Consider the following 20,195-nt stretch of genomic DNA (forward strand, 5'->3'; position numbering starts at 1 on the left):
GTGGAACTATCTTTTCATGATTAGAGGCCTTCTTTGGTGAGGTATCTGTCCAGTACTTTTGTCCTCTTTTTAATGGGGTTGCTTGGGGGTTTTAGACTGTAAAGATTGGGAGAATAATTTATCTATCTCCATTAAAACTTAAAATTCACATTCCCAATGGTTCAGCAGTGCCACTTCTCAAACACCCTGTGCCTATAACACGGGGAGTTTTAGGAACAAACCAATTGTGTCCTCAAATTCATGTCCACCTAATGCCTAAGAAGTCATGAGCTCAAGGCAGTAAATGGGTCCGGTCTCCAATCTGGAACCTGGTGTCTTCCCTTACATGTATTAGATACCAGAACCACCATTTGCATGTCCCTCTTTAAGATCTCTAAGTCACTAAGTAGAATCAAAGGAGTATTTCTCCAAATAGAGGAGGTATGGGAACAAAGCAATGAGCTTTTCCACTCCAGCACAGTCACCTTAGAACAAGACATCTATTTCATTGCTCCATCCAAATTTGGACTCCAATGAGGGAGGGGCCAAGGCCCGGTTCTAACACATATAGGAAAAACAGTCTCATTATTTTATCATCACACCATGTTATGGGCCAAAACCAACATTAGTATTAAGAGAGTTCTCACGCTCTTCATGGCCAAGACCTGGGGATGACTGGGTGGCTCAGTCAGCTAAGTGTCAGCCTTTGGTTCAGGTCATGATCCTGGGGTTCAGCCCCACATCGGGCTCCCTGCTCTGCAGGAACACTGCTTCTCCCTCTGCCTGCCAATCCCCCTGCTTGTGCTGTCTCTCAATCCTCTGATAAACAAATAAACAAACAAACAACAAATAAATAAAATCTTTAAAAAGAATATAAACAAGCCTTGGTTGCTAAGAAACCTCGGATGTTCAAAGAATTTCAACCCTTCACCATCAGAAGAAACATTGAACAGAATGTGCTGCATTTTCTGGAGTTTGGTTTTGTTTTTGTTTTTCTTCCCAAGACAGAATGTTCAGGCAACCAGAAGTGTGACCAGACCCAGACTTCTTATACCCAGAATTTAAAGACAATAGTCTTGAGAGAAAAAGGGTGTGGGTGACCATGAAGCTATCTCAAAGAACTTATTTGGAACATGCACGTGGACAAGACAAAGTCAGGATATAAAAGTCGATGTAGAAGCCAGAAACAAAAATTTGAAAATACTTCTACAGGAATAACCTTATAAGCGATTAGCCAGGGACTTCTCTCGCCTCAGTTGACCATGAGAAAGAGCAGAGCTGAGTGGGGATGCCCCCTGGTGGTCAGAAATAGAATGGCTTCAGTGTCTGAAAAGGGAGATTTTCCCTTTTGGGCTGTTATCTGAAAGGAATAAGAGAAAGAACAGACATCAGAAATGTCCCTGACCAAACCTTTCAGGGAAGAAGCAAGGCAGAATATGGTGAGGATGAAGCAGAGAAAAGTAGACTGCAGATAAAGGAATAATGAATCTCTGCTGGAGGATGGAGGATGGGGGGGAAAGCTGGCTCCCTCCCCACTGGACCAATGGATGAGTCTAGATGCCATCAGTCTGGTATAGAGACAGTAGACTAGGTTAATGGAATTAAGGCTGACTCATTTTTCTTCAGAATTCCCTTAATGCTATTCTAATAATGAAATGAAAATAACAGAAGTATGCAGTTAAAAAAATGATGAATGAACCAAAGAGATCATCTCTCTGGGCCTCAGAACCAAGGAACAATGAGGCAGGGGTTGGTGCTTTGAGTAATTAACTGACTTTTGTTTTCTTAACCTCTCTCCTTTGATCATCATCCTTACTTCCCTGTACCCTCTACTCTTTTTCCTTCTCTCTTTCTGCCTTCTTTTCCTTCCTTTCTTTCACTTTTCTGGTTAAATATATCATACACAGAGAAAAGGATAATTTTTAAATAAACATTTATATCCTCTCCCCCACATAAGAAACAGAATATCACCAGTACCAATGAAGTAACCTGGGTGCCCCTCCTTCTTTATTCTCAGGGGTAACCTGAATTTGGTATTTATCCTTCTCTTCATTTTCTTTTGTGTCACCACCTATACATGTATTCTTAGACAATATATCATTTAGTTTTGCATGACTTTGAACTTCACATAAATAGAATCATATAAGTATTCCTTTTTTGTTGTTCTTGCTTTCTTCAACCAAACATTGCATGTAAATTTTTCATACCTCCAGGCGTGCCTGCATGGCTCAGTTGCTCAAGCGTCTGACTCTTGGTTTTGGCTCAGGTAGTGATCTCAGGGTCATGAGATTGAGCCCCGCATCGGACTCCGCACTCCCTGGGGAGTTGGCTTGAAGATTCTCTCCCTCTGCCACTCCCCCATTCTCGCACGCATACTTTGTCTGTCTCTCTCAAATAAATAAATAAATCTTTACTTTGGGGCGCCTGGGTGACTCAGTGGATTGAAGCCTCTGCCTTCAGCTCTGGTCATGATCCCAGGGTCCTGGGATCCAGACCTGAGTTGGGTTCTCTCCTCAGCAGGGAGCTTCCTCCTCTCTCTCTGACTGCCTCTCTGCCTACTTGTGATCTGTGTCTGTCAAATAAATACAATCTTTAAAAAAAAATAAATCTTTACTTTTTTTTTTTAAGATTTCTAAAATTAACTTGAGAGAGAGAGAGTACAAGTGGGGGAGAGGCAGAAGGAGAACCAGACTCCCCACTGAACTGGGGAGTCTGACATGGGGTTCTATCCCAGGACCCAGAGATCATGACCTTAGCTGAAGGCAGATGCTTCAGTGACTGAACTACCCAGGTCACCCAAAAAAATGAACTTTAAAAAAAATTTTTTTGTATCTCCAGAAAACCCACATCTCATAAGTGTATAGCTTGATCAATCAACATTAAATTTTTCATTTGAATTTCATCAACATTAATATATAGCTCTAAGTTCATTATTTTTTTATCTTTAAATATAATTTTTTAAAAGATTTTATTTATTTATTTGACAGCCAGAGATCACAAGTAGGCAGAGAGGCAGGCAGAGAGAGAGAGAGAAAGGAGGAAGCAGGCTCCCTGTGGAGCAGAGAGCCCAATGCGGGACTCAATCCCAGGATCCTGGAATCATGACCTGAGCCGAAGGCAGAGGTCCAACCCACTGAGCCACCCAGTGCCCCTAAATATAATTTTTTAAAAGATTTTATTCATTTGAGAGAGAGAGAGCATGAGCAGGGGGAGGGGCAGAGGGAAAAGGGAGATGCAGACTCCCTGCTGAGTAGAGAGCCCAAATTGGGGCTTAATCCCAGGACCCCAGGATTGTGACCCGAGTCGAAGGTGGACATTTAACTGACTGAGCTACCCAGGTGCCCCTAAATATAATTTTTAACACTTTATTTTTTTAAAGATTTTTATTGGTTTGACAGAGAGAGACACAGTGAGGGAGGGAACACAAGCAGGGGGGAGTGGGAGAGGGAGAAGCAGGCCTCCTGCTGAGCAGGGAGCCCGATGTGGGGCTCCACCCAGGACCCTGGGATTATGGCCTGAGCCGAAGGCTTACACCTGAGCCACCCAGGTGCCCCTTAGCACTTTATTTTTAAGTAATCTCTACATCCACCCAACAAGGGGCTCAAACCCACAACCCTGAGAACAAAAGTCACAGGTTCCGTTAACTGAGCCAGCCAGGTGCCCCTAAATAAATTTTTGATACAAAGAATACAGTAAGTATATAAATCATAATAATAAATTAAATACTTTATTCCATACTATTCCATAAATGAAATTTCACAAGTAATTTGTACCTACATATGATTCTTCTCATCACTTCTCATCTCATCTCTAACATAGACTGATTGTGTCCCCTGAAAATTCGTATGTGGAAGCCCTAACCCCCAGCATGACTGCATGTGTTACCTATAGGGAGGTAATTAGGTTAAATGAAGTCTTTTTTTTTTTTTAAGATTTGTTTATTAACTTGAGAGAAAGAGGGAGGAGAGAGGGAAATAGAGAATCCTCAAGCAGATTCCCCACTGAGTGCGGAGCCTGACACAGAGCTCAATCCCAGGACCCTGAGATCATGCCAGGTTAATGATAGCATAGGAATAGATAGATAAAATAAATAAATGCCCCAGGTTAAATGGAGTCTTACATACGGGGTTCTAATCTGATAAGACTGGTATTCCTTTTTTTTTTTTTTAAGATTTTATTTATTTATTTTATTTATTTATTTGACAAACAGAGATGACAAGTAGGCAGAGAGGCAGGCGGGATGGGGGGAGCAGGCTCCCCGCTGAGCAGAGAGCCTGACGTGGGGCTCGATCCCAGGACCCTGAGACCATGACCCAAGCCGAAGGCAGAGGCCTTAACCCACTGAGCCACCCAGGCGCCCCAAGACTGGTATACTTATAAGAAAATAAAACAAGATGAAATCAGAGAGAGACACAAACCATAAGAAACTCTTAATCATAGGAAACAAACTGAGGGTTGCTGGCGGGGTTGGGGGAAGGGGTAACTGGGTGATGGGCATTAAGGAGGGCAGGTGGTGATGGAATGAGCACTGGGTGTTCTATAAGACTGATGAATCACTGACTTCTACCTCTGAAACCAATAATACATTATATGTTAATTAATTGAGTTTAAAAAATAAAAATAATATTTTAGGGAGTGCCTGGTTGGCTCAGTGGTTTAAAGCCTAAGCCTTGGGCTCAGGTCATGATTCCGGGGTCCTGGGATCAAGCCCCATGTCCGGCTCTCTGCTCAACGAGGAGCCTGCTTCCCCCTCTCTCTCTGCCTGCCTCTCTGATTATTTGTGATCTCTGTATGTCAAATAAAATCTTAAAAAATAATAATAATATTTTGTTTTTAATATATTTTTAAAAGAAACAATACATTAAGGCTTTTTAGCACTTAGTGGGTGCTCAATAAATATTAGTTCCCTTTAGAGGCGCCTGGGTGGCTCAGTTGGTTAAGTGACTGCCTTTGGCTCAGGTCGTGATTGCAGGGTCCTGGGATGGAGTCCTGCATTGGATTCCCTGCTCACTGGGGAGTCTGCTTCTCTCCCTCTGCTGCTCTGCCTGCTGCTCTGCCCGCTTCCTCTCTCTGTCAAATAAATAAAATCTTTGAGAAAAAAAATATATTAGTTCTCTTTAAAAAAAAGAAAGAAAGAAAAAGAAAAGAAAAGGAAGAGAGACCAGAACTTTCTCCCCGCCAGCACACATCAAGGAAAAGCCATGTGAGGCCTCAGCAACAAGGCGGGAAGAGAGATTTCACAGAAACCAAATCAGCAGACACCTTCATCTCGGACCTCCAACCTCTAGAACTGGGAGAAAATAGATTTCTGTTGTTTAAGCGCCTCCAGTCTGTGGTCTTCTGTTAAGGCAGCCTGAGCTGACCAAGATACCTTCCCTCCTGCTAAAGAGGTAGCCGTTATTCTGGATATGTCAACTTTTTCTTTCATAGAAACACCATGTAGTGTTTCCCTGCGTATATTTTTTTGTCTAAGGTTTTGAGATTTACAAAGTTGTATTCAGGCCATACATAGCCTTCAGAACTTTTTTTTCACTCAGCATTATGTTTTGGGGTTTTGTTGTTGTTGTTGTTGTTTTGTTTTGTTTGTTTTAAGATTTTATTTATTCATTTGACAAAGAGATAGAGAGAGCACAAGTAGGCAGAGGGAGAAGGAGAAGCAGGCTCTCCACCGAGCAGGCAGCCCAATGAGGAGCTCCATCTCAGGACCCTGGGATCGTGACCCGAGCTGAAGGCAGCCACTCAACTGACTGAGCCACCCAGACGCCCCAACGTTATGTTTTAAGACTTACATGTGTTGCTGCATATCACTATAGTTCATTTGCATATATAGATCTTATGGCATGGGCCATTCTGTCAGTGGATATATGACTGATTTCCATTGTTTTTTTGTGTGTTTGTTTGTTTTTTAAAGATTTTATTTAAATCTTTAAATTAGAGAGAGAGGAAAAAATCACAAGTAGGCAGAGAGAGAGGGGGAAGCAGGCTCCCTGCTGAGCAGAGAGCCAGATGCGGGCCTCCATCCTAGAACCCTGAGATCATGACTCGAGGCATCCCTGTTTTGTTTTGTTTTTAATGGTTTCTAGTGTTACTTTTATGAGCAGAGCTGCATTTTTAATTTTTTTAAGATTTTTATTTTTTATTTATTCATGAGAAACACAGAGAGAGAGAGAGGCATAGGGAGTAGCAGGCTCCTAGCAGAGCAGGGGGAGCCTGATGTGGGACTCGATCCCAGGATCCTGGGGTCATGACCTGGACAGAAAGCAATCACTTAACCAACTGAACTACCTAGGTGCCCTCAGGTGAATTTCCATAAACAAAAGCTGCAAGAATTCTGAGAGCCATTTCATCCCAGTGAAAGTTTTTGGCCATGAATGACAAAAATAAGGCATAGTCTGAAGTGCAAGAACCAGGCCAAGGGGTGCTTGTAGCAGAGAAGTGAATGACAAAGAAAGAACAGATTGTTAAATGAGTGCCATGGGAACTCTGGGTGATAATTGAGAAAATAAAGCCACTTAATATGATATAATGAATAAAGGTATGTAACAATGTATACAGTTTTTTTCTTCTTTTAAAGATTTTATTTATTCATTTGACAGAGAAACACAGAGAGGGAAGACAAGCAGGGAAGCAGGAGAGGGAGAAGCAGGCTTCCTGCCGAGCAGGGAGCCCAATGCCCGGCTCAATCTCAGGACCCTGGGATCATGACTGAGCGGAAGGCAGACACTTAATGACAGAGCCACCCAGGCGCCCCAACAATGTATACATTAAAAAAAAAAAGCACCCAACTTTATGTACTCTTAAAAATGCAGATTTTGGGGGCCTCATGACAGAGTTGAAGAATGAAAAGCCCTGAGGCAGGTCCCAGAAAACTGCATCTTCAACAAGTTCCCGAGGTGATAAAATACATTCATCTGTAAATATTTCCTACATTTTCTTGTAGCACTTTTATAAATTTAAGGTGGACAAGGCATGATTCAAAGCCAGAAGTCATTATAGAAAATATCAGTAGATAAGGCTATGTAAAATAAAAAAACTTTTATTTGTCAATAAAAAGAAATCTCCTGGGGTACCTGGGTGGCTCAGTGGGTTAAGCCTCTGCCTTTGGCTCAGGTCATGATCTCAGGGTCCTGGGATTGAGCCCTACATCAGGCTCTCTGCTCAGTGGGGAGATTGTTCCCCCACCCCCACCTGCCTACTTATGATCTCTCTCTCTCTGTCAAATAAATAAATAAAATCTTAAAAAAAAAAAAGGAAATCTCCCATGAACCAAAAGTGAAAGGCAAACAATGAGCTAAAAATAAAAATTACAAAATATATGACAAAGAAAAATATGAAAAGGGGTCAATAACCTTCAAATGTAATGAGCACTTATAAATCAATAAGAAAAAAATTCCTATAAAAGAATGGTCAAAGGACATAAATAGGTAATTCATTTACATAAGACATGTAAATATCTAATATTATGTCAAAATATTATTACATATTCCACTTTTCATCTGTCCAGTTTTTTCCATAAAAAATGTGCATATATATGTATATATAAAAATATTTACATATATATAGTGAAAGATTATTCAGCCACTAAAAAAGAAAAAAATTCTGCCATTTATGACAGCATTGACAGACCCTGAAGCCATTATATTAAATGAAGTAAGTAAGACAGAGAAAGACAAGTACTATATGATGTCACTTGTATGTGGAATCTAAGGAAACCGAACTCAGGTAGCAGAAAACGAATTATTGCTTGTCAGAGGCAGGGGGTGGGGAAGTGTGGTGGATAGAGGAAATGGTGAAGGTGGTCAAAAGGTACAAATTTAAGGTAAAAGGTAGAAAAGTTCTGGAGATACAATGCACAACATGGTGACTATAGTTAACTACTGTATTGTATATTTGAAGGTTGCAAAGAGAGTAGATCTTAAAAGTTCTCATCAGAAGAGGAGGAACTGGGATGCCTGGGTGGCTCAGTTGGTTAAGCAGCCGCCTTTAGCTCAGGTCATGATCCCAGCATCCTGGGATCGAGTCCCACATCGGGCGCCTTGCTCCGCAGGGAGCCTGCTTCTCCCTCTGACTCCCTGCCACTCTGTCTGACTGTGCTTGCTCTCGCTCACTCTCTCTCTGACAAATAAATAAATGAAATCTTAAAAAAAAAAAAAAGAGGAGGAGAAACTAGGTGAAGTGATAGTTGTTAACTAAACTGATTGGGGTAGTCATTTTGCAACATATACATACATCAAATCATTATGTTGTCTACCTTTTTTTTTTTTTAAGATTTTTATTTATTTGACAGACAGAAATCACAAGTAGGTAGAGAGGCAGGCAGAGAGAGAGGAAGGGAAGCAGGCTCCCCACTGACCAGAGAGCCCGATGAGGGGCTCAGGCTCCCAGGACCCTGAGATCGTGACCTGAGCCAAAGGCAGAGGCTTTAATTCACTAAGCCACCCAGGCACCCCTATGTTGTCTACCTTAAACTATTATAACTTAGGTATACGCCATTATAGCTCAAGAAGTCTGGAAAATTTTTAAGATATGAAATAATGGTGATTTACTCTCTCATCAAAGATACAGGTTTCTTATCTCAACAGTCCTCCTCATAATTCTGAAAGTAAAGAAACAACTTTCTTCAGGACAGATCTAGTTTCTGGTTCTGTACTTCAAAAGCTGTATCTTTTTTTTAAGGTTTCATTTATTTATTTATTTGACAGAGAGAGCACAGGTAGGGGAAGCAGCAGGCAGAGGGAGAAGGAGAAGCAGGCTCTCTGCTGAGCAAGAAGCCTGATGCGATGCGGGGTTGATTCCAGGACCCTGAGACGCCTAACCAACTGAGCCCTCCAGGAGCCCCACTTTTCTGTATTTTGTTTCTTCTGTTTCTGCTATTCTTTTAGTAAGTTTTTAAAGATTTTATTTATTTATTTATTTATTTATTTATTTAAGAGACAGACAGAACACAAGCAGGGTGAGGAGCAGAAGGAGAGAGAGAAGGACAAGCAGACTCCTTGCGGAGCACGGAACCTGAGTTAGGGCCCCATTCCTGGACCCCGAGATCATGACCTGAGCCAAAGATGTTTAACCAACTGAGCACCCAAGCACCTCTCTTTTTGTAACTTCTTAAGCTAGATACTTAGCTCATTCATCTTTAGACTTTTTTCTTATATAAGAAATTCAAGGGCAAAAGAAAAATCTTACTTTTTATGGCTAAAGCATAGATATACATAATGAATGATAGAGCACAGCACAGAAATCTACAGTGCATCTGTGATCTTAAAATTATATAGACAGGGAATTATATAGGTGATTAGGGAAAGAAATGTCTAAAAAGTTTCCTTAGGGGGATAGTAATGAAAGAAACATTGAAAAACACCACCCTAAGACCGGGATCTGAGAGAATGTAGTTAACTTGGAGAGTTCATGTGGCACCCATGGGGAGGGGAAGAAGTGATACAGGAGGAAAGGCAGCCACGCGGGAGGATGCTTTCAGGCCAGCTTCCACTGGGGAAATCCAGAGGGCATCGCCTCCGAGTCATGTCATGTGCGCTGAGGGAGCCCAGGTATTTATTCGCTAGCTCCTGGCCGGCTTTCATTGACAGTCTTGGAAACCAGAACATGCTGGCACTAGCTATTGGCCATATCCTGCAGTAGTGACCGGGGCATAAGAAAAAGAGAGAGATGGGTGGTCAGTGCCCCCTGCTACACTATTGTTACTTAGAATAATAGAAAGTGGGGGTGCCTGGGTGGCTCAGTCGTTTGGGCGTCTGCCTTTGGCTCAGGTCATGATCTCAGGGTCCTGGGATCGAGCCCCGCATCGGGCTCCCTGCTCGGTGGGGAGCCTGCTTCTCACTCTCCTGCTTGTGTTCCCTCTCCTGCTTGTGTTCCCTCTCTCGCTGTGTCTCTGTCAAATAAATAAAAAAATCTTTAAAAAAATAATAGAAAGTGCTATTAGGAGAAAATTTTTGATATGAATAATCACAAGCAGCACTTTTCACAAAGCCCTCAGGGAGACCCAGCTGTCATGTAGGTGCTGCTGGACTGAACAGGGTCAATGTTTCTTATGGTCAGTCATACATCATCAGGGTGCTTCAAGTCTAACCCATCTTTCCTAGAGATGCAATGTTACAAATTGTGTTTTTTTTTTCTTTTAAGATTTTATTGTAAGTAATGCCTGCACCCAGTGTGGGGCTCGAACTTACAGCCCTGAGATCAAGAGTCGCATGATCTACCAGCTGAGCCAGCCAGGTGCCCCACCCTGTTCTTTGCTCCCGAGCTCATTCTGTGGTCTTTCTGAGAAGTATTTCCTCTGATGTCTCATCTCTTAAGCGTTTCCAAAGGACAATGACTTTGCAGAAATCATTTCTTGAGTCAGAGGCATAGTGGCTTCTCTGTATCTGATTATGCTGGACACGCATTCTTAAGTGTTGCCATCACAGGATTGTTGGCTGCATTGGCTTGCAACTCCCACTTCCTTCCAATCTTTCTTTCCCTCAAAACCTGTGCCTACTAGAGAATGCAACTCGACTTCAGGAAGACTTGCTCATTCACTTTTCTTTTTTTGCCCTGTTATCTTAAAATATCATGCTTCTTTTTCAAAGAAACTAAGGGGAATCCCAGAAAACTTCCCAAAGGAGGTGACAATTGGCTTGTGCAAAATTTTGGCACGTGTATAGGGACTTAAGTGTGGGAACTGCTTGAGAAAAGGCCAGGAAGTATGGCAGGTGTTTGTACTGATGATGTTCCATTTGTTCCTCCAAATCCATTCTTCATTTTTCTCCACCCTGCTCTGTGTCCTGGGAGATGACAGTTAGGGACTACACCAACAGACCTCCTTGTCCTACAGTTTCCGGTTGGGTGCGGGCAGTGGAAGGCACCAGCAGAAGTGTGGCATTTTTTCATTCCCACTGTGGCGGCATCCCTCCACCAAAGCTCCTGCCAGGTAATGGTTTTATCCCTTCAGCCCTAGGAGTGCTAACAGGTATCACACCATTTCTTACTGCTCTTCCTAAACTCCACCCACAACTTTGAAAGAGCTGCTGTATTAAGCTCTTCTTAAATTATCCATTTTGAGTGTGCCATCTGTTTCCTGCCAGGTCCCTGATTGATGCACTGTGTTTGATTAATGGGTATTAGTTCAGACTAGTTGGAGCATGAAGTGTTGTGTGATGAAACAGCAAAACATTATGTAGGAACAGTAGGCGGAGAACAGATGGTGAAGGGGCTTGTCTTCCAGGCCAGGGAATGGGAACCTCAGAGGGTTTTAGACCAGGAGTGACATGCTCTAAGAAAACTAATTTGGCAGCTGCATGTAGAAGAGTTTAACATTCAGAGATGGGAAGACAAGTTAGGAGATGATTACAACTGCTCTTACAGGAAGATGTGTACTTTGTAATTATCAGATTGGCAGAGCGCCAAAGATTTGATAGCACAGCAGGTTGATCAGGATGTAGAGAAGCAGTGCTCACAGACATCACTAGTGAGGGCATAATTTTATAAACCTCTTTGAAAGGCAATTTGATAATATCTATCAATATTGTAAATGATCATAAGCTATTGGTCCAGCAATTCCTCATTTAGGTGCTTAACCTATAGACAACATTGCACAAATCCTAAATAATTTATATGTAAGACTATGTAGCATTTTTCTAATGGCTCAATTTTGAAACAACCTAAATGTCCATCGTTAGAGGCTGGTAAACAAGTATAGCACAGGGACGCCTGAGTGGCTCTGTGGGTTAAGCTTCTGCCTTTGGCTCGTGATCTCAGGGTCCTGGGATCGAGCCCCACATCGGGCTCTCTGCTCAGTGGGGAGCCTGCTTCCCCCCCTCTCTCTGCCTATCTCTCTGCCTACTTGTGATCTGTCAAATAAATGAATAAACTCTTAAAAAAAAAAGTATAGCATAGCACAGTCCATGGAATGGAATACTATGCAGCAGTTAAAGAGAATGAAACTACCATGTCTTCATGTGGGAAGATAGCCTAATAGTTTACATAATAGGCTTCTATTTGGGTGGGAGGATAAAAGGATATTTTTCATATAAGTTTATAAATGCAAAAAAAAAACAGAATAAAGGAAACAGGGACAGGATGATTGCTCTCTGAAGAGAACTGAATGGCTAGGATCAAACAAAGGGAGATTTTCCTTTCATTCTAATCTTATTGTCCCTGTGCATAAATTACCTGTGTTTAAAAATCCACTGCACTGCCATCTTAGACTCAAACCTCTACCTTGATAACAGTTCAAAATATCAGGCTACGTATAGCTTTCTTGGCGAAATAACACAACTGCGAGGTATTCAACTAAAAATAATAATAATATTATCTTCACAACACAGCATTTGTTGAATGTTGAGCTTTATTACCAGGTAAGTAAAGGGCCTTGAATTGTCTTGCCTGGTCTTGTCAGTTCTTAAAGTTCAGAGTGAGTACAGTATCTGAAAAACTGGAAGACAGGTCTGTGACTAGTAACTGCATCCTTTTGTGACGGTTCCTGATCCAAGTAGGTAGTGGGCAGAGAGGTCATTCAGGGAATTCAGCCCCTGGATGGGTGTTTGATATAAACGCTTCACTTAATGTCTTTTCTGAACTGGAGAGGTTATAAGGCACTGCTCTTTCAGAGCTTTCAGAATTTCTCTGTCAGGATTGCTCTTTCATTCATCTTCACCTAAACTGTATGCTCCGTAAAGGAAGCCCACAGGCTTGTTGGCCATTGCATTCTTAGTGCCCAGCACTGAGCAGGTGCCTAGTAGTTGCTCAAGTATTTGTCCAGTTGAAGCAAACATGGCTTTCTGTGTCATATTGCCCCTGCCCTTCCTGGATAAATAATTGACCCTTCATCTCCCTTTGTCTTGATTGCAATGACCAACTTATCTTCTTCATAAGAGAAGGAAAATAGTCAAATAGTGTGACTAAGTTTCCGAGTTAATGAGACTTTTTATTTTTTATTTTTTTAAAATATTTTATTTATTTATTTGACAGAGAGATCACAAGTAGGCAGAGAGACAGGCAGAAAGCAGGCTCCCCGCAGAGCAGAGAGCCCAATGCGGGGCTCAATCCCAGGACCCTGAGATCATGACCTGAGCTGAAGGCAGAGGCTTTTACCCACTGAGCCACAGTGGGTGAAAGTGCCCCAAGACTTTGGAATTAAGTGCAATTTAGTCATCTAATTTCTGTGATACTAGAGTAATTGTATGATGTTTCTAAAACATTGTATTACCTTGTAACATTACCCATAGAAAGTTAAATCTTTACATCTTGCTGCTTTAGTTCATTTCCTAGTTAATACAATTAAAACTTTTTTTGTCAATAACTCCTGCATTGCAGTCAGAACTTCAGGATTAGAACTTCTATACATTGGCCATTTCTCATATTTTTATGGGGTTGATACTCTGGAGAGATACTTTACAATTATGTAATACTGTACTGAATTATGTCTAACATAGCCAATCATAAATGAAGTTTGATAAACTTGACTGCTTGACTAATGTGTAATTTTATTGCTTCCTTAGAGGTTTTTTTGTTTTTTTTTAACTTTTAAAAAGATTTATTATTTTAGAGAGAGCAAAAGGGGGCACAGAGGGAGAATCTCAAGCAGACATATAGTTCTATCCCAAGGCTCTGAGACTATGACCTAAGCTGAAATCAAGAGTCCAAGCTTAACCCACTGAGCCACCCAGGTGCCCCCCAATGACTTTTTTATGAAAATATATAGTTATCACATTTATTGGTGCAATATGCCCTCACTATAATGACATAGTATATTAAATTTGCTTAATAAAAACATAGTAACTCTAATTAAGCTTTTTTTTTTTCTTTTTAAGTTATCTCTATGCCCAGCATGGGGCTTAAATTCACAGCCTGAGACCAAGAGTTGCATGCTCTACCAGCTGAGCCAGCCAAGCGCCTCCCAATCAATGACTTTGATTCGGGTTTTTTTTTTTTTTTTTGGTTAAAAAAACAACCATCACAGTTTAAGTCTAGGGAAAATGTAGCAATGTCTAGTTTTCTGAAATGCCAGAAAGACTTGAGAGGATAGGATAAATAGGCAAGATCTGCTGCAGGCCGAACTGACAGGATTTGGAAGTCTGGTATTACAAATCGGCCAGCTCAGGGACCAGATGCAGACTGCAAAAAATGTTTTGCTTGGTTTGTACGTTGTTTTTTAAAAACACTTAAATTTGTCTGCTAAGTGACTTGGTTCCCCACTCCCTAATGACTTTCTCCCAACAACCTGACCTTACCTGCTTGGCTCTCATAAGCATCGAATGCCTGGAGAAGAGCAACATCATAGAAAGAAATACGGAGGGTGCCTGGGTGGCTCAGTGGGTTAAGCCTCTGCCTTCAGCTCAGGTCATGATCTCAGGGTCCTGGGATCGAGTCCCACATTGGGCTCTCTGCTCAGCAGGGAGCCTGCCTCCCCTCTCTGCCTCTCTCTTCCTCCTTGTGATCTCTCCCTCTGCCAAATAAATAAATGAAATCTTAAAAAAAAGAAAGAAAGAAAGAAAGAAAGAAAGAAATATGGAACTTGGGAGGGAAAGAAATGAAAATGATTTTAAGAATATATGAATTTGACAGGCAAGTGAGCCCACTGTCAGAACTGCACACAGAGGTTCAACATGCATACAACATGCATACAAAGAAGCTAAAGGTAAACCCTTGGGTAATACTCAAATTCAAGGGCTGCTGGAATCATAATGAAAGGAAAGAACTGTCCTAAGAGACATAGGGTAGAGTAAAGCTGTGGAGGTCAGAAAGAGAACTTCAAAAGTTAGAGGAAAGCTCAGCTGAGATTAGAAAGCACCAACTATGGTTCAAACAGCCATGATTTTGTTTTTATTATCTACTACAGACTGCAGGGACTTTTTTTTTGGATGCAACTACTTAACTGTCCTGTGGAAGTTCCGTCCGCAAATAGGAATGACAAGCCCATCAGTGCCATAAGCATGTTTTTTTTTTTTCCTGAAGGGCACTTGGTGTTAAACTGTCTTTAGAAGCATTGCTTTACAATACCAGTCCGAGTTTCTTATGTGAACACATAGTTGAGAATTTCATTACATGTTGTCTCTTTTTATTACCAGAATTCATTCTACGAAGCAACAGATTTTTATTTTTGCCCCTTTCCTTTGTAGATGTTGCACATTGTGACATGATTAGGCTTATTTCAAGTCAGCCGATAGTTGAAGGAAAAAAATTCCAGATTCATCTCTAGCTAGAACAGAGCTTGGTAGGCCACAATTTTTACCGGCCTCAGTTATGCCTGGGTGACTCTATCCTTGTTCCTCCTTCTCATTTGTTATCTTGCTACATTTCACATATCCTAAAAGCTACCTTAAGTTCTTTTTTGGAACAAGATAGAACATATAAATACTTAAAGTACTACAAGCATTTTAATGCCTGTGGTCATTATTAAAATCATGTCTGCAGTTATAAGGCCACTAGACCCAAAAAAGCTTTTGAAACTCTTAAATTTCCACTTAGGAATAATGGGTGATAACAGGGCAGAATGCCAAATATGTAATAGTTGAAAATTATAGCAAAGTGTGTGGAAAAAATTAAGTCTCAGCTAGTTGGTTTTTCTGTGAGGATATGTAGGATATTTATTCCTGAGCTATCAGGAAAAGCATTTTGCCCTCTTTAATGACTTTGGAAGCTCTCTTTCCAACTCAACTAACACTATTCAAAATCACTATGTTGTAGGGGTTGCGAAGGTGGGCTCTGAAGCCACACCACCTGGTTTCAAATTCTAGTCCACGTAAGCTGTGTGACTCAGGCGACTGACCGGCCTCACCTGAAAAATGGTGCTAACAGAACCTCCCTCATAAGATTTTCTGGACTTTGACATGTTTACATGAGTAAGGTGCTTAGAACATTGTCTGTGACCTTTTAAGGGCACAAAAAAACTGGTAGCTATAATTATTATTGCTTTACAGTAGGTTAAGCCTCATGAGCCTCCTGGGGTCAATGCCAAAACTCTGGATCAAAACAACTAGATGCGTAGCTGGATTCCAGAAGCCAAAGCGAATGTGCACCTGAACACCGGTCTCAACACCGGTCTACGCACCGCCCTGCTGAGTAATACCTGTGGAAGTCAAACCTTCAATTCAAGAGCTCTCAATTACTAGTGTTTTACACAGGTTTGATACCATACTTTACATTAACTGGCTCCTAACAGAGCACTATTAAATTCATTTATTAAATATTTACTGAGGGCCTACTTTGTCATTAAGTTTTAAACGCCACAAACCACTAATAACCAACACACACCCACACTCTTCCTCTTGCTGCTTCAAACGATCATGGTCAAATCAAAGCTACTACACATTACTGAAACAGCAAAAATGCTTCAAAGTGTTAGACCTATGGTGAATTTAATGGAAATCACAAGTAGGAGCCTATCACAATCTCATGCCTTAAAATACTGAAAAAATACAAAGTATGAAAACAATAAGTAAACTCTGAGGTCCCATTAGCAGGAGCTGGTCCCACACGGGAAGTATTTGGTAGGAGTGAAGAACACAGCGACAACTGTTTAGTCCCACTGGATCATTCGCTCTTCTTCAGGGAGAATACTCCAGTTCGGGGAGGCCATATCCCGGGCCAGCCAGTTGAAATCGTCGACGTCGTTCCAGTTATTTCTGCTCCTATCTAAACCAGAGCCCTCGAAGTCCTTGTCGATGCCCGGGTAGCTCCAGGTATAGGGGGCGAACTGGATCCCGCTGCAGTCCTCCACGATGGCCCTGCTGGTCACCTGCAAAAAGATACGGGTGTCTCTCGTAGTGTGTACGCGGAGCTGTTGGCAGGCCACGGCCAGCACGCAATCACTGCAGTCCTCCAGGAACACAGAGGTGGACACCGGGCCGCAGAGCAGTGTGCAACTTCGGGCTTTGGCCAGCCGCACGGTGTTGGGATTGCCATACAGTTTGATTGTGCATTTGCTCAGATCGGTCAAAAGGACGTCGCGCTGGTGCAGCTCCTCCGCCCGCTTCTCCAAGGCTTGGGACTCCACATTGGAGAAGCCGCAGACAAAGCTGGAGCCGATGCCTCCCTCCTCCTTCAATGGCGGCGGGGAGGTCGGGACGCCTTCCGCGGCCGGGGCGCCAGGACCCGCGTCGACTTTGGTGCCCGAAGCAGCGTCCTTCCTCCGGGTCTTGAAGGCGAAACGCTTTTTGGGTTGCAGCTCCTGGCGCCGCTCGGCCAGGATCGCCTGCAGCCGCGTCAGCGCCTCCTGTGCCTGCCGCAGGTCGTAGGCAGCCAGAAACAAAACCGAGTCGTTGAGAAGTTTCTGCAGGCCCTGGAGCCGAGCAGCCGCCTCCTCCAGCTGCTCCATGGATTCCCCGCTCTTCAGAAGCTCTCCCACCGCCGCTTGCTCCCGAGAGAAGGCGGCGGCGAAAAAGTCGCTCTTCTCCTCCTCCACCTCCTGGTTCTGCCGCTTTTGCTTCCGCCTTTCTACCTCCAGTTGCCGCTCTTGTTCTCGTCTTTGAAGTCGTTCAGGCACCATGCTCCGGTCCCGCGGCGAACCCATGGCCCCGTTTGCCGCGGCAGCGGAGCAACCAGCGCTCTCCATCTTGACATCCAGTTTCCTTTCTCCTACCTTGCTTCCTCAGGGCGCGCCCTCCCTGGGGCCGCCCACCAACGCGTCCTGTGATTGGCCGGACACGCTTACGTCAGCCCCGGCCTTATTTTCTTCGCCCATTGGTCCCTCTGCGTCGAAGGGGGCGGGGATATGAGGCGGGGCCGAGTGACAAGAGGGGTGGGGAGACAAAGGTCCTTGTGGATGGGTGGGGTGGGAGACAGGAGGGGGAAGCTTTTTTTCCTCTTAAAGGGGCAGGACTTATATCCGGGATTGTGGGGTGAGTTGCAGCAGCGGCAGCTGCACATGTGGGTTTGTTTATAAGAACAAGGTTAGAAACTCGCAGGCCTCCCCCTCCCCCCGGCTCCTCCCTACTACCCCCTTACGGGCCGGAGATCCGCTACTGGTGGGGGGAATGTGTGCGTATGGTGGGTGGGGGGGACAGGTAGTGGTGAGAAAGATGGAGGGGGGGGTATATTGCACCGCCCGGCCCGCGCCGGAGGAAGCGGCAGCTGGAACAGCTGGCTAGGGAGCCGCTTGCATGCCTCTGGTTTTTTCTTTTCCTTTCCACCACCCCCTCCCCCAACCCATTCCTGCCGTCCCCAAACCCTTATTCTACCCGCCTTCCCCTCTCAGCCGCAGCAGTTCGGCGTGGCCTGGGGTCTCCTGGATTCCCGCAGGCACTTACGGGGGCGGGAGTAGGCGAGGGGCACCCGGATGGGAGAGACTGGGTTTCTCATTGCAACCGGGTTCCGGGGGCCCAGGGGTAGTCTAAAAACGGATTACTATTTTTTTGGCCAATTGCTGCGGTCGGAGGGGTGGGGGCGGGGGAGGGTGAGATTCCACACCCCCTTCCTCTTCCTCCCACGTCCCCCCTCCCCACTTCGCGGTCCCTCCCTCCGCAGCTGAGCGCTGCTGGCGGCGCGGGGGTGACACTCCCAGCCCCCGGCTCTGCAGCTCTCCGTGGGGCCGTCGGTCTTTAGGAAAGCCTTGGGGGAAATGTTACATTATTTCTAGAGGTGGTGGGAGGGATTTGTCACCGGAAGTGAATGAGCCTAGCCCAAAGTCAGGATCAGGCGGAGGTGTTAGTGGGCCGCCGAGACGGCGTAGTCAGTAGCAAAACGCCGGGCAACCGGCGGGCTCAGAGCCGAGACGCCGCCGGCTGCGTGCCCGCCGCAACTTCGCGTGCTGGGTGCAGCCCGCCGAGCGCGGGGCGCGTCTTTAACCCCGCCCGCCCTGCAAGGCTTTGGTTTCACCCTGCTCTCCGCCGCGTTCCCAGCCTCCACCGTTTCTAATTGGGGGTATTTGTCCAAGAAACTGTCACTTGAAATTTCACTGATACGTCTGCATTTGGATGCAGAGAAAGATGGGAAGAAACGAGAAAATTAAGACTTATTTCCAGTTTTTCACGCCCCACTGTCCTCCTTCCCTTCCCATTTAAAACAACAAAACACAACACATAAATTCCTGTATTTCTCCACTGCAGGCAAGCACAGATCACAGCGCTCGTCAAATTGCTCGCCAGGGTGAGGGGTGGGGGTGTCCAGTGTGTATGTGTGTGCAGCGGCTGGAAACCAGGAACTGGGTGGTAAAATTTTTCTGTGTTTGTACTTGTATATATTCTTCGTTTTCGTCCGCTTTGTTTTATGTGCAAGCTGGATAAGGCTTTTTGCTTTTTGTGAGGTTTGGTTCTGAGGCTGGTGAATGAGATGTAGCTGGTTATCTTGTCTAAATCGGGGGAATGCAATAGCCGCTTTATTTTGTAAAGAGTTGATTTAAGCAAGGAAGGTTTAAGATTTATTTTGCTAGGGAAACAACAAAAAACAAAAACCGACCTGCCTTCCTTAAGTTTTTCAGCAGTTGAACTTGTCGCACTCAAATTAAGAAAGTTTGTAGCGGAACGAGGTTTACTGGAGCTGCAGGTGCATGAGGCAACATTTCTGTGTTAGCCACAGTGAATCTGTTGGTGGTTGGTAGTGTCTGTTATCGTAAGTGGAATTGAACGTCGTGAGACCTTCCCGAGAACTTCATTTCTGCCCCCAAACAGGTTTTGACATAAAGGCCAGTAGACCTTGGAAGTTTCTGAATAGTTCAAACTCTCTCTCTCTTTTTTTTTTTTTTTTTAAGATTTATTTATTGGACAGAGAGATCACAAGTAGGGAGAGAAGCAGGCAGAGATGGGGGTGGGGGACAGGGGGGAGCAGTCTCCCTGCTGAGCAGAGAGCCCTGTGGGAGGCTCGATCTCTGGACCCTGAGATCACAACTAAAGCTGAGGCAGAAGCTTAACCCACTGAGCCACCCAGGCACCCCAGTTCAAACTCTTATGAGAAAGAATAGCCCCTTCCTGTCCTTTGATGAAAACATGCAGGTCAGCCTATTGGCACCTCCCCTTACCCTGCCCCCCCCCCCCCACACTGAAGGCAGTTTCAGAGACTGATGTGGAGCCTGAGTGGGAATGGGCGGGGGTTGGTGATGTGATCCTCATGAAACATTGGCTTGACAGTTCCCTGCAGCCCCCAGCAGAGCTGCAAGCCAAGGTAGGTGGCCAAGATAGGAACATGAAGCTACATTTCTATGTTCAAAAGCAACAGGAGAGCCAGAAAATCTCTAGCAGGTGCCAGGCTGTATTGGGGTCTTTCTTCTGATATTTGAGGGCAGTCAG

General features: G+C 44.1%; 2 protein-coding genes across 4 annotated transcripts in view; one reads left to right on the top strand and one right to left on the bottom strand.

The window, feature by feature from the left end:
• Nucleotides 1–14,773: 14,773 nt before the first annotated feature.
• Nucleotides 14,774–17,611, bottom strand: TBCC (tubulin folding cofactor C). The gene has a single exon (XM_004739890.3). The coding sequence runs from the start codon at nucleotides 17,525–17,527 to the stop codon at nucleotides 16,493–16,495; it is 1,035 nt and encodes a 344-aa protein (XP_004739947.1). The 5' UTR covers nucleotides 17,528–17,611; the 3' UTR covers nucleotides 14,774–16,492.
• A 128-nt stretch (nucleotides 17,612–17,739) lies between these two features.
• The window catches only part of BICRAL (BICRA like chromatin remodeling complex associated protein), a 108,301-nt gene continuing 105,845 nt past the window's right edge, over nucleotides 17,740–20,195 (top strand). Inside the window, exon 1 of one of the 3 annotated variants that reach the window (XM_045071188.1) lies at nucleotides 17,740–17,813. The gene's annotated coding sequence lies outside the window, so the exon portion shown is untranslated. Of the gene's footprint in view, nucleotides 17,814–17,847; nucleotides 17,865–20,195 lie in introns of those variants that run through there. The other 2 variants (XM_045071190.1, XM_045071189.1) reach the window with 2 other exon arrangements.

This window comes from Mustela putorius, unplaced genomic scaffold (genome assembly GCF_011764305.1).
Source record: "Mustela putorius furo isolate JIRA1106 unplaced genomic scaffold, ASM1176430v1.1 tig00003983_pilon_pilon_pilon, whole genome shotgun sequence".
Lineage (NCBI taxonomy): Eukaryota > Metazoa > Chordata > Mammalia > Carnivora > Mustelidae > Mustela > Mustela putorius.

Bases quoted from the DNA above. Each gene is read 5' to 3' on its own strand.
- TBCC (XM_004739890.3), bottom strand. From the start codon at position 17,527: ATGGAGAGCGCTGGTTGCTCCGCTGCCGCGGCAAACGGGGCCATGGGT.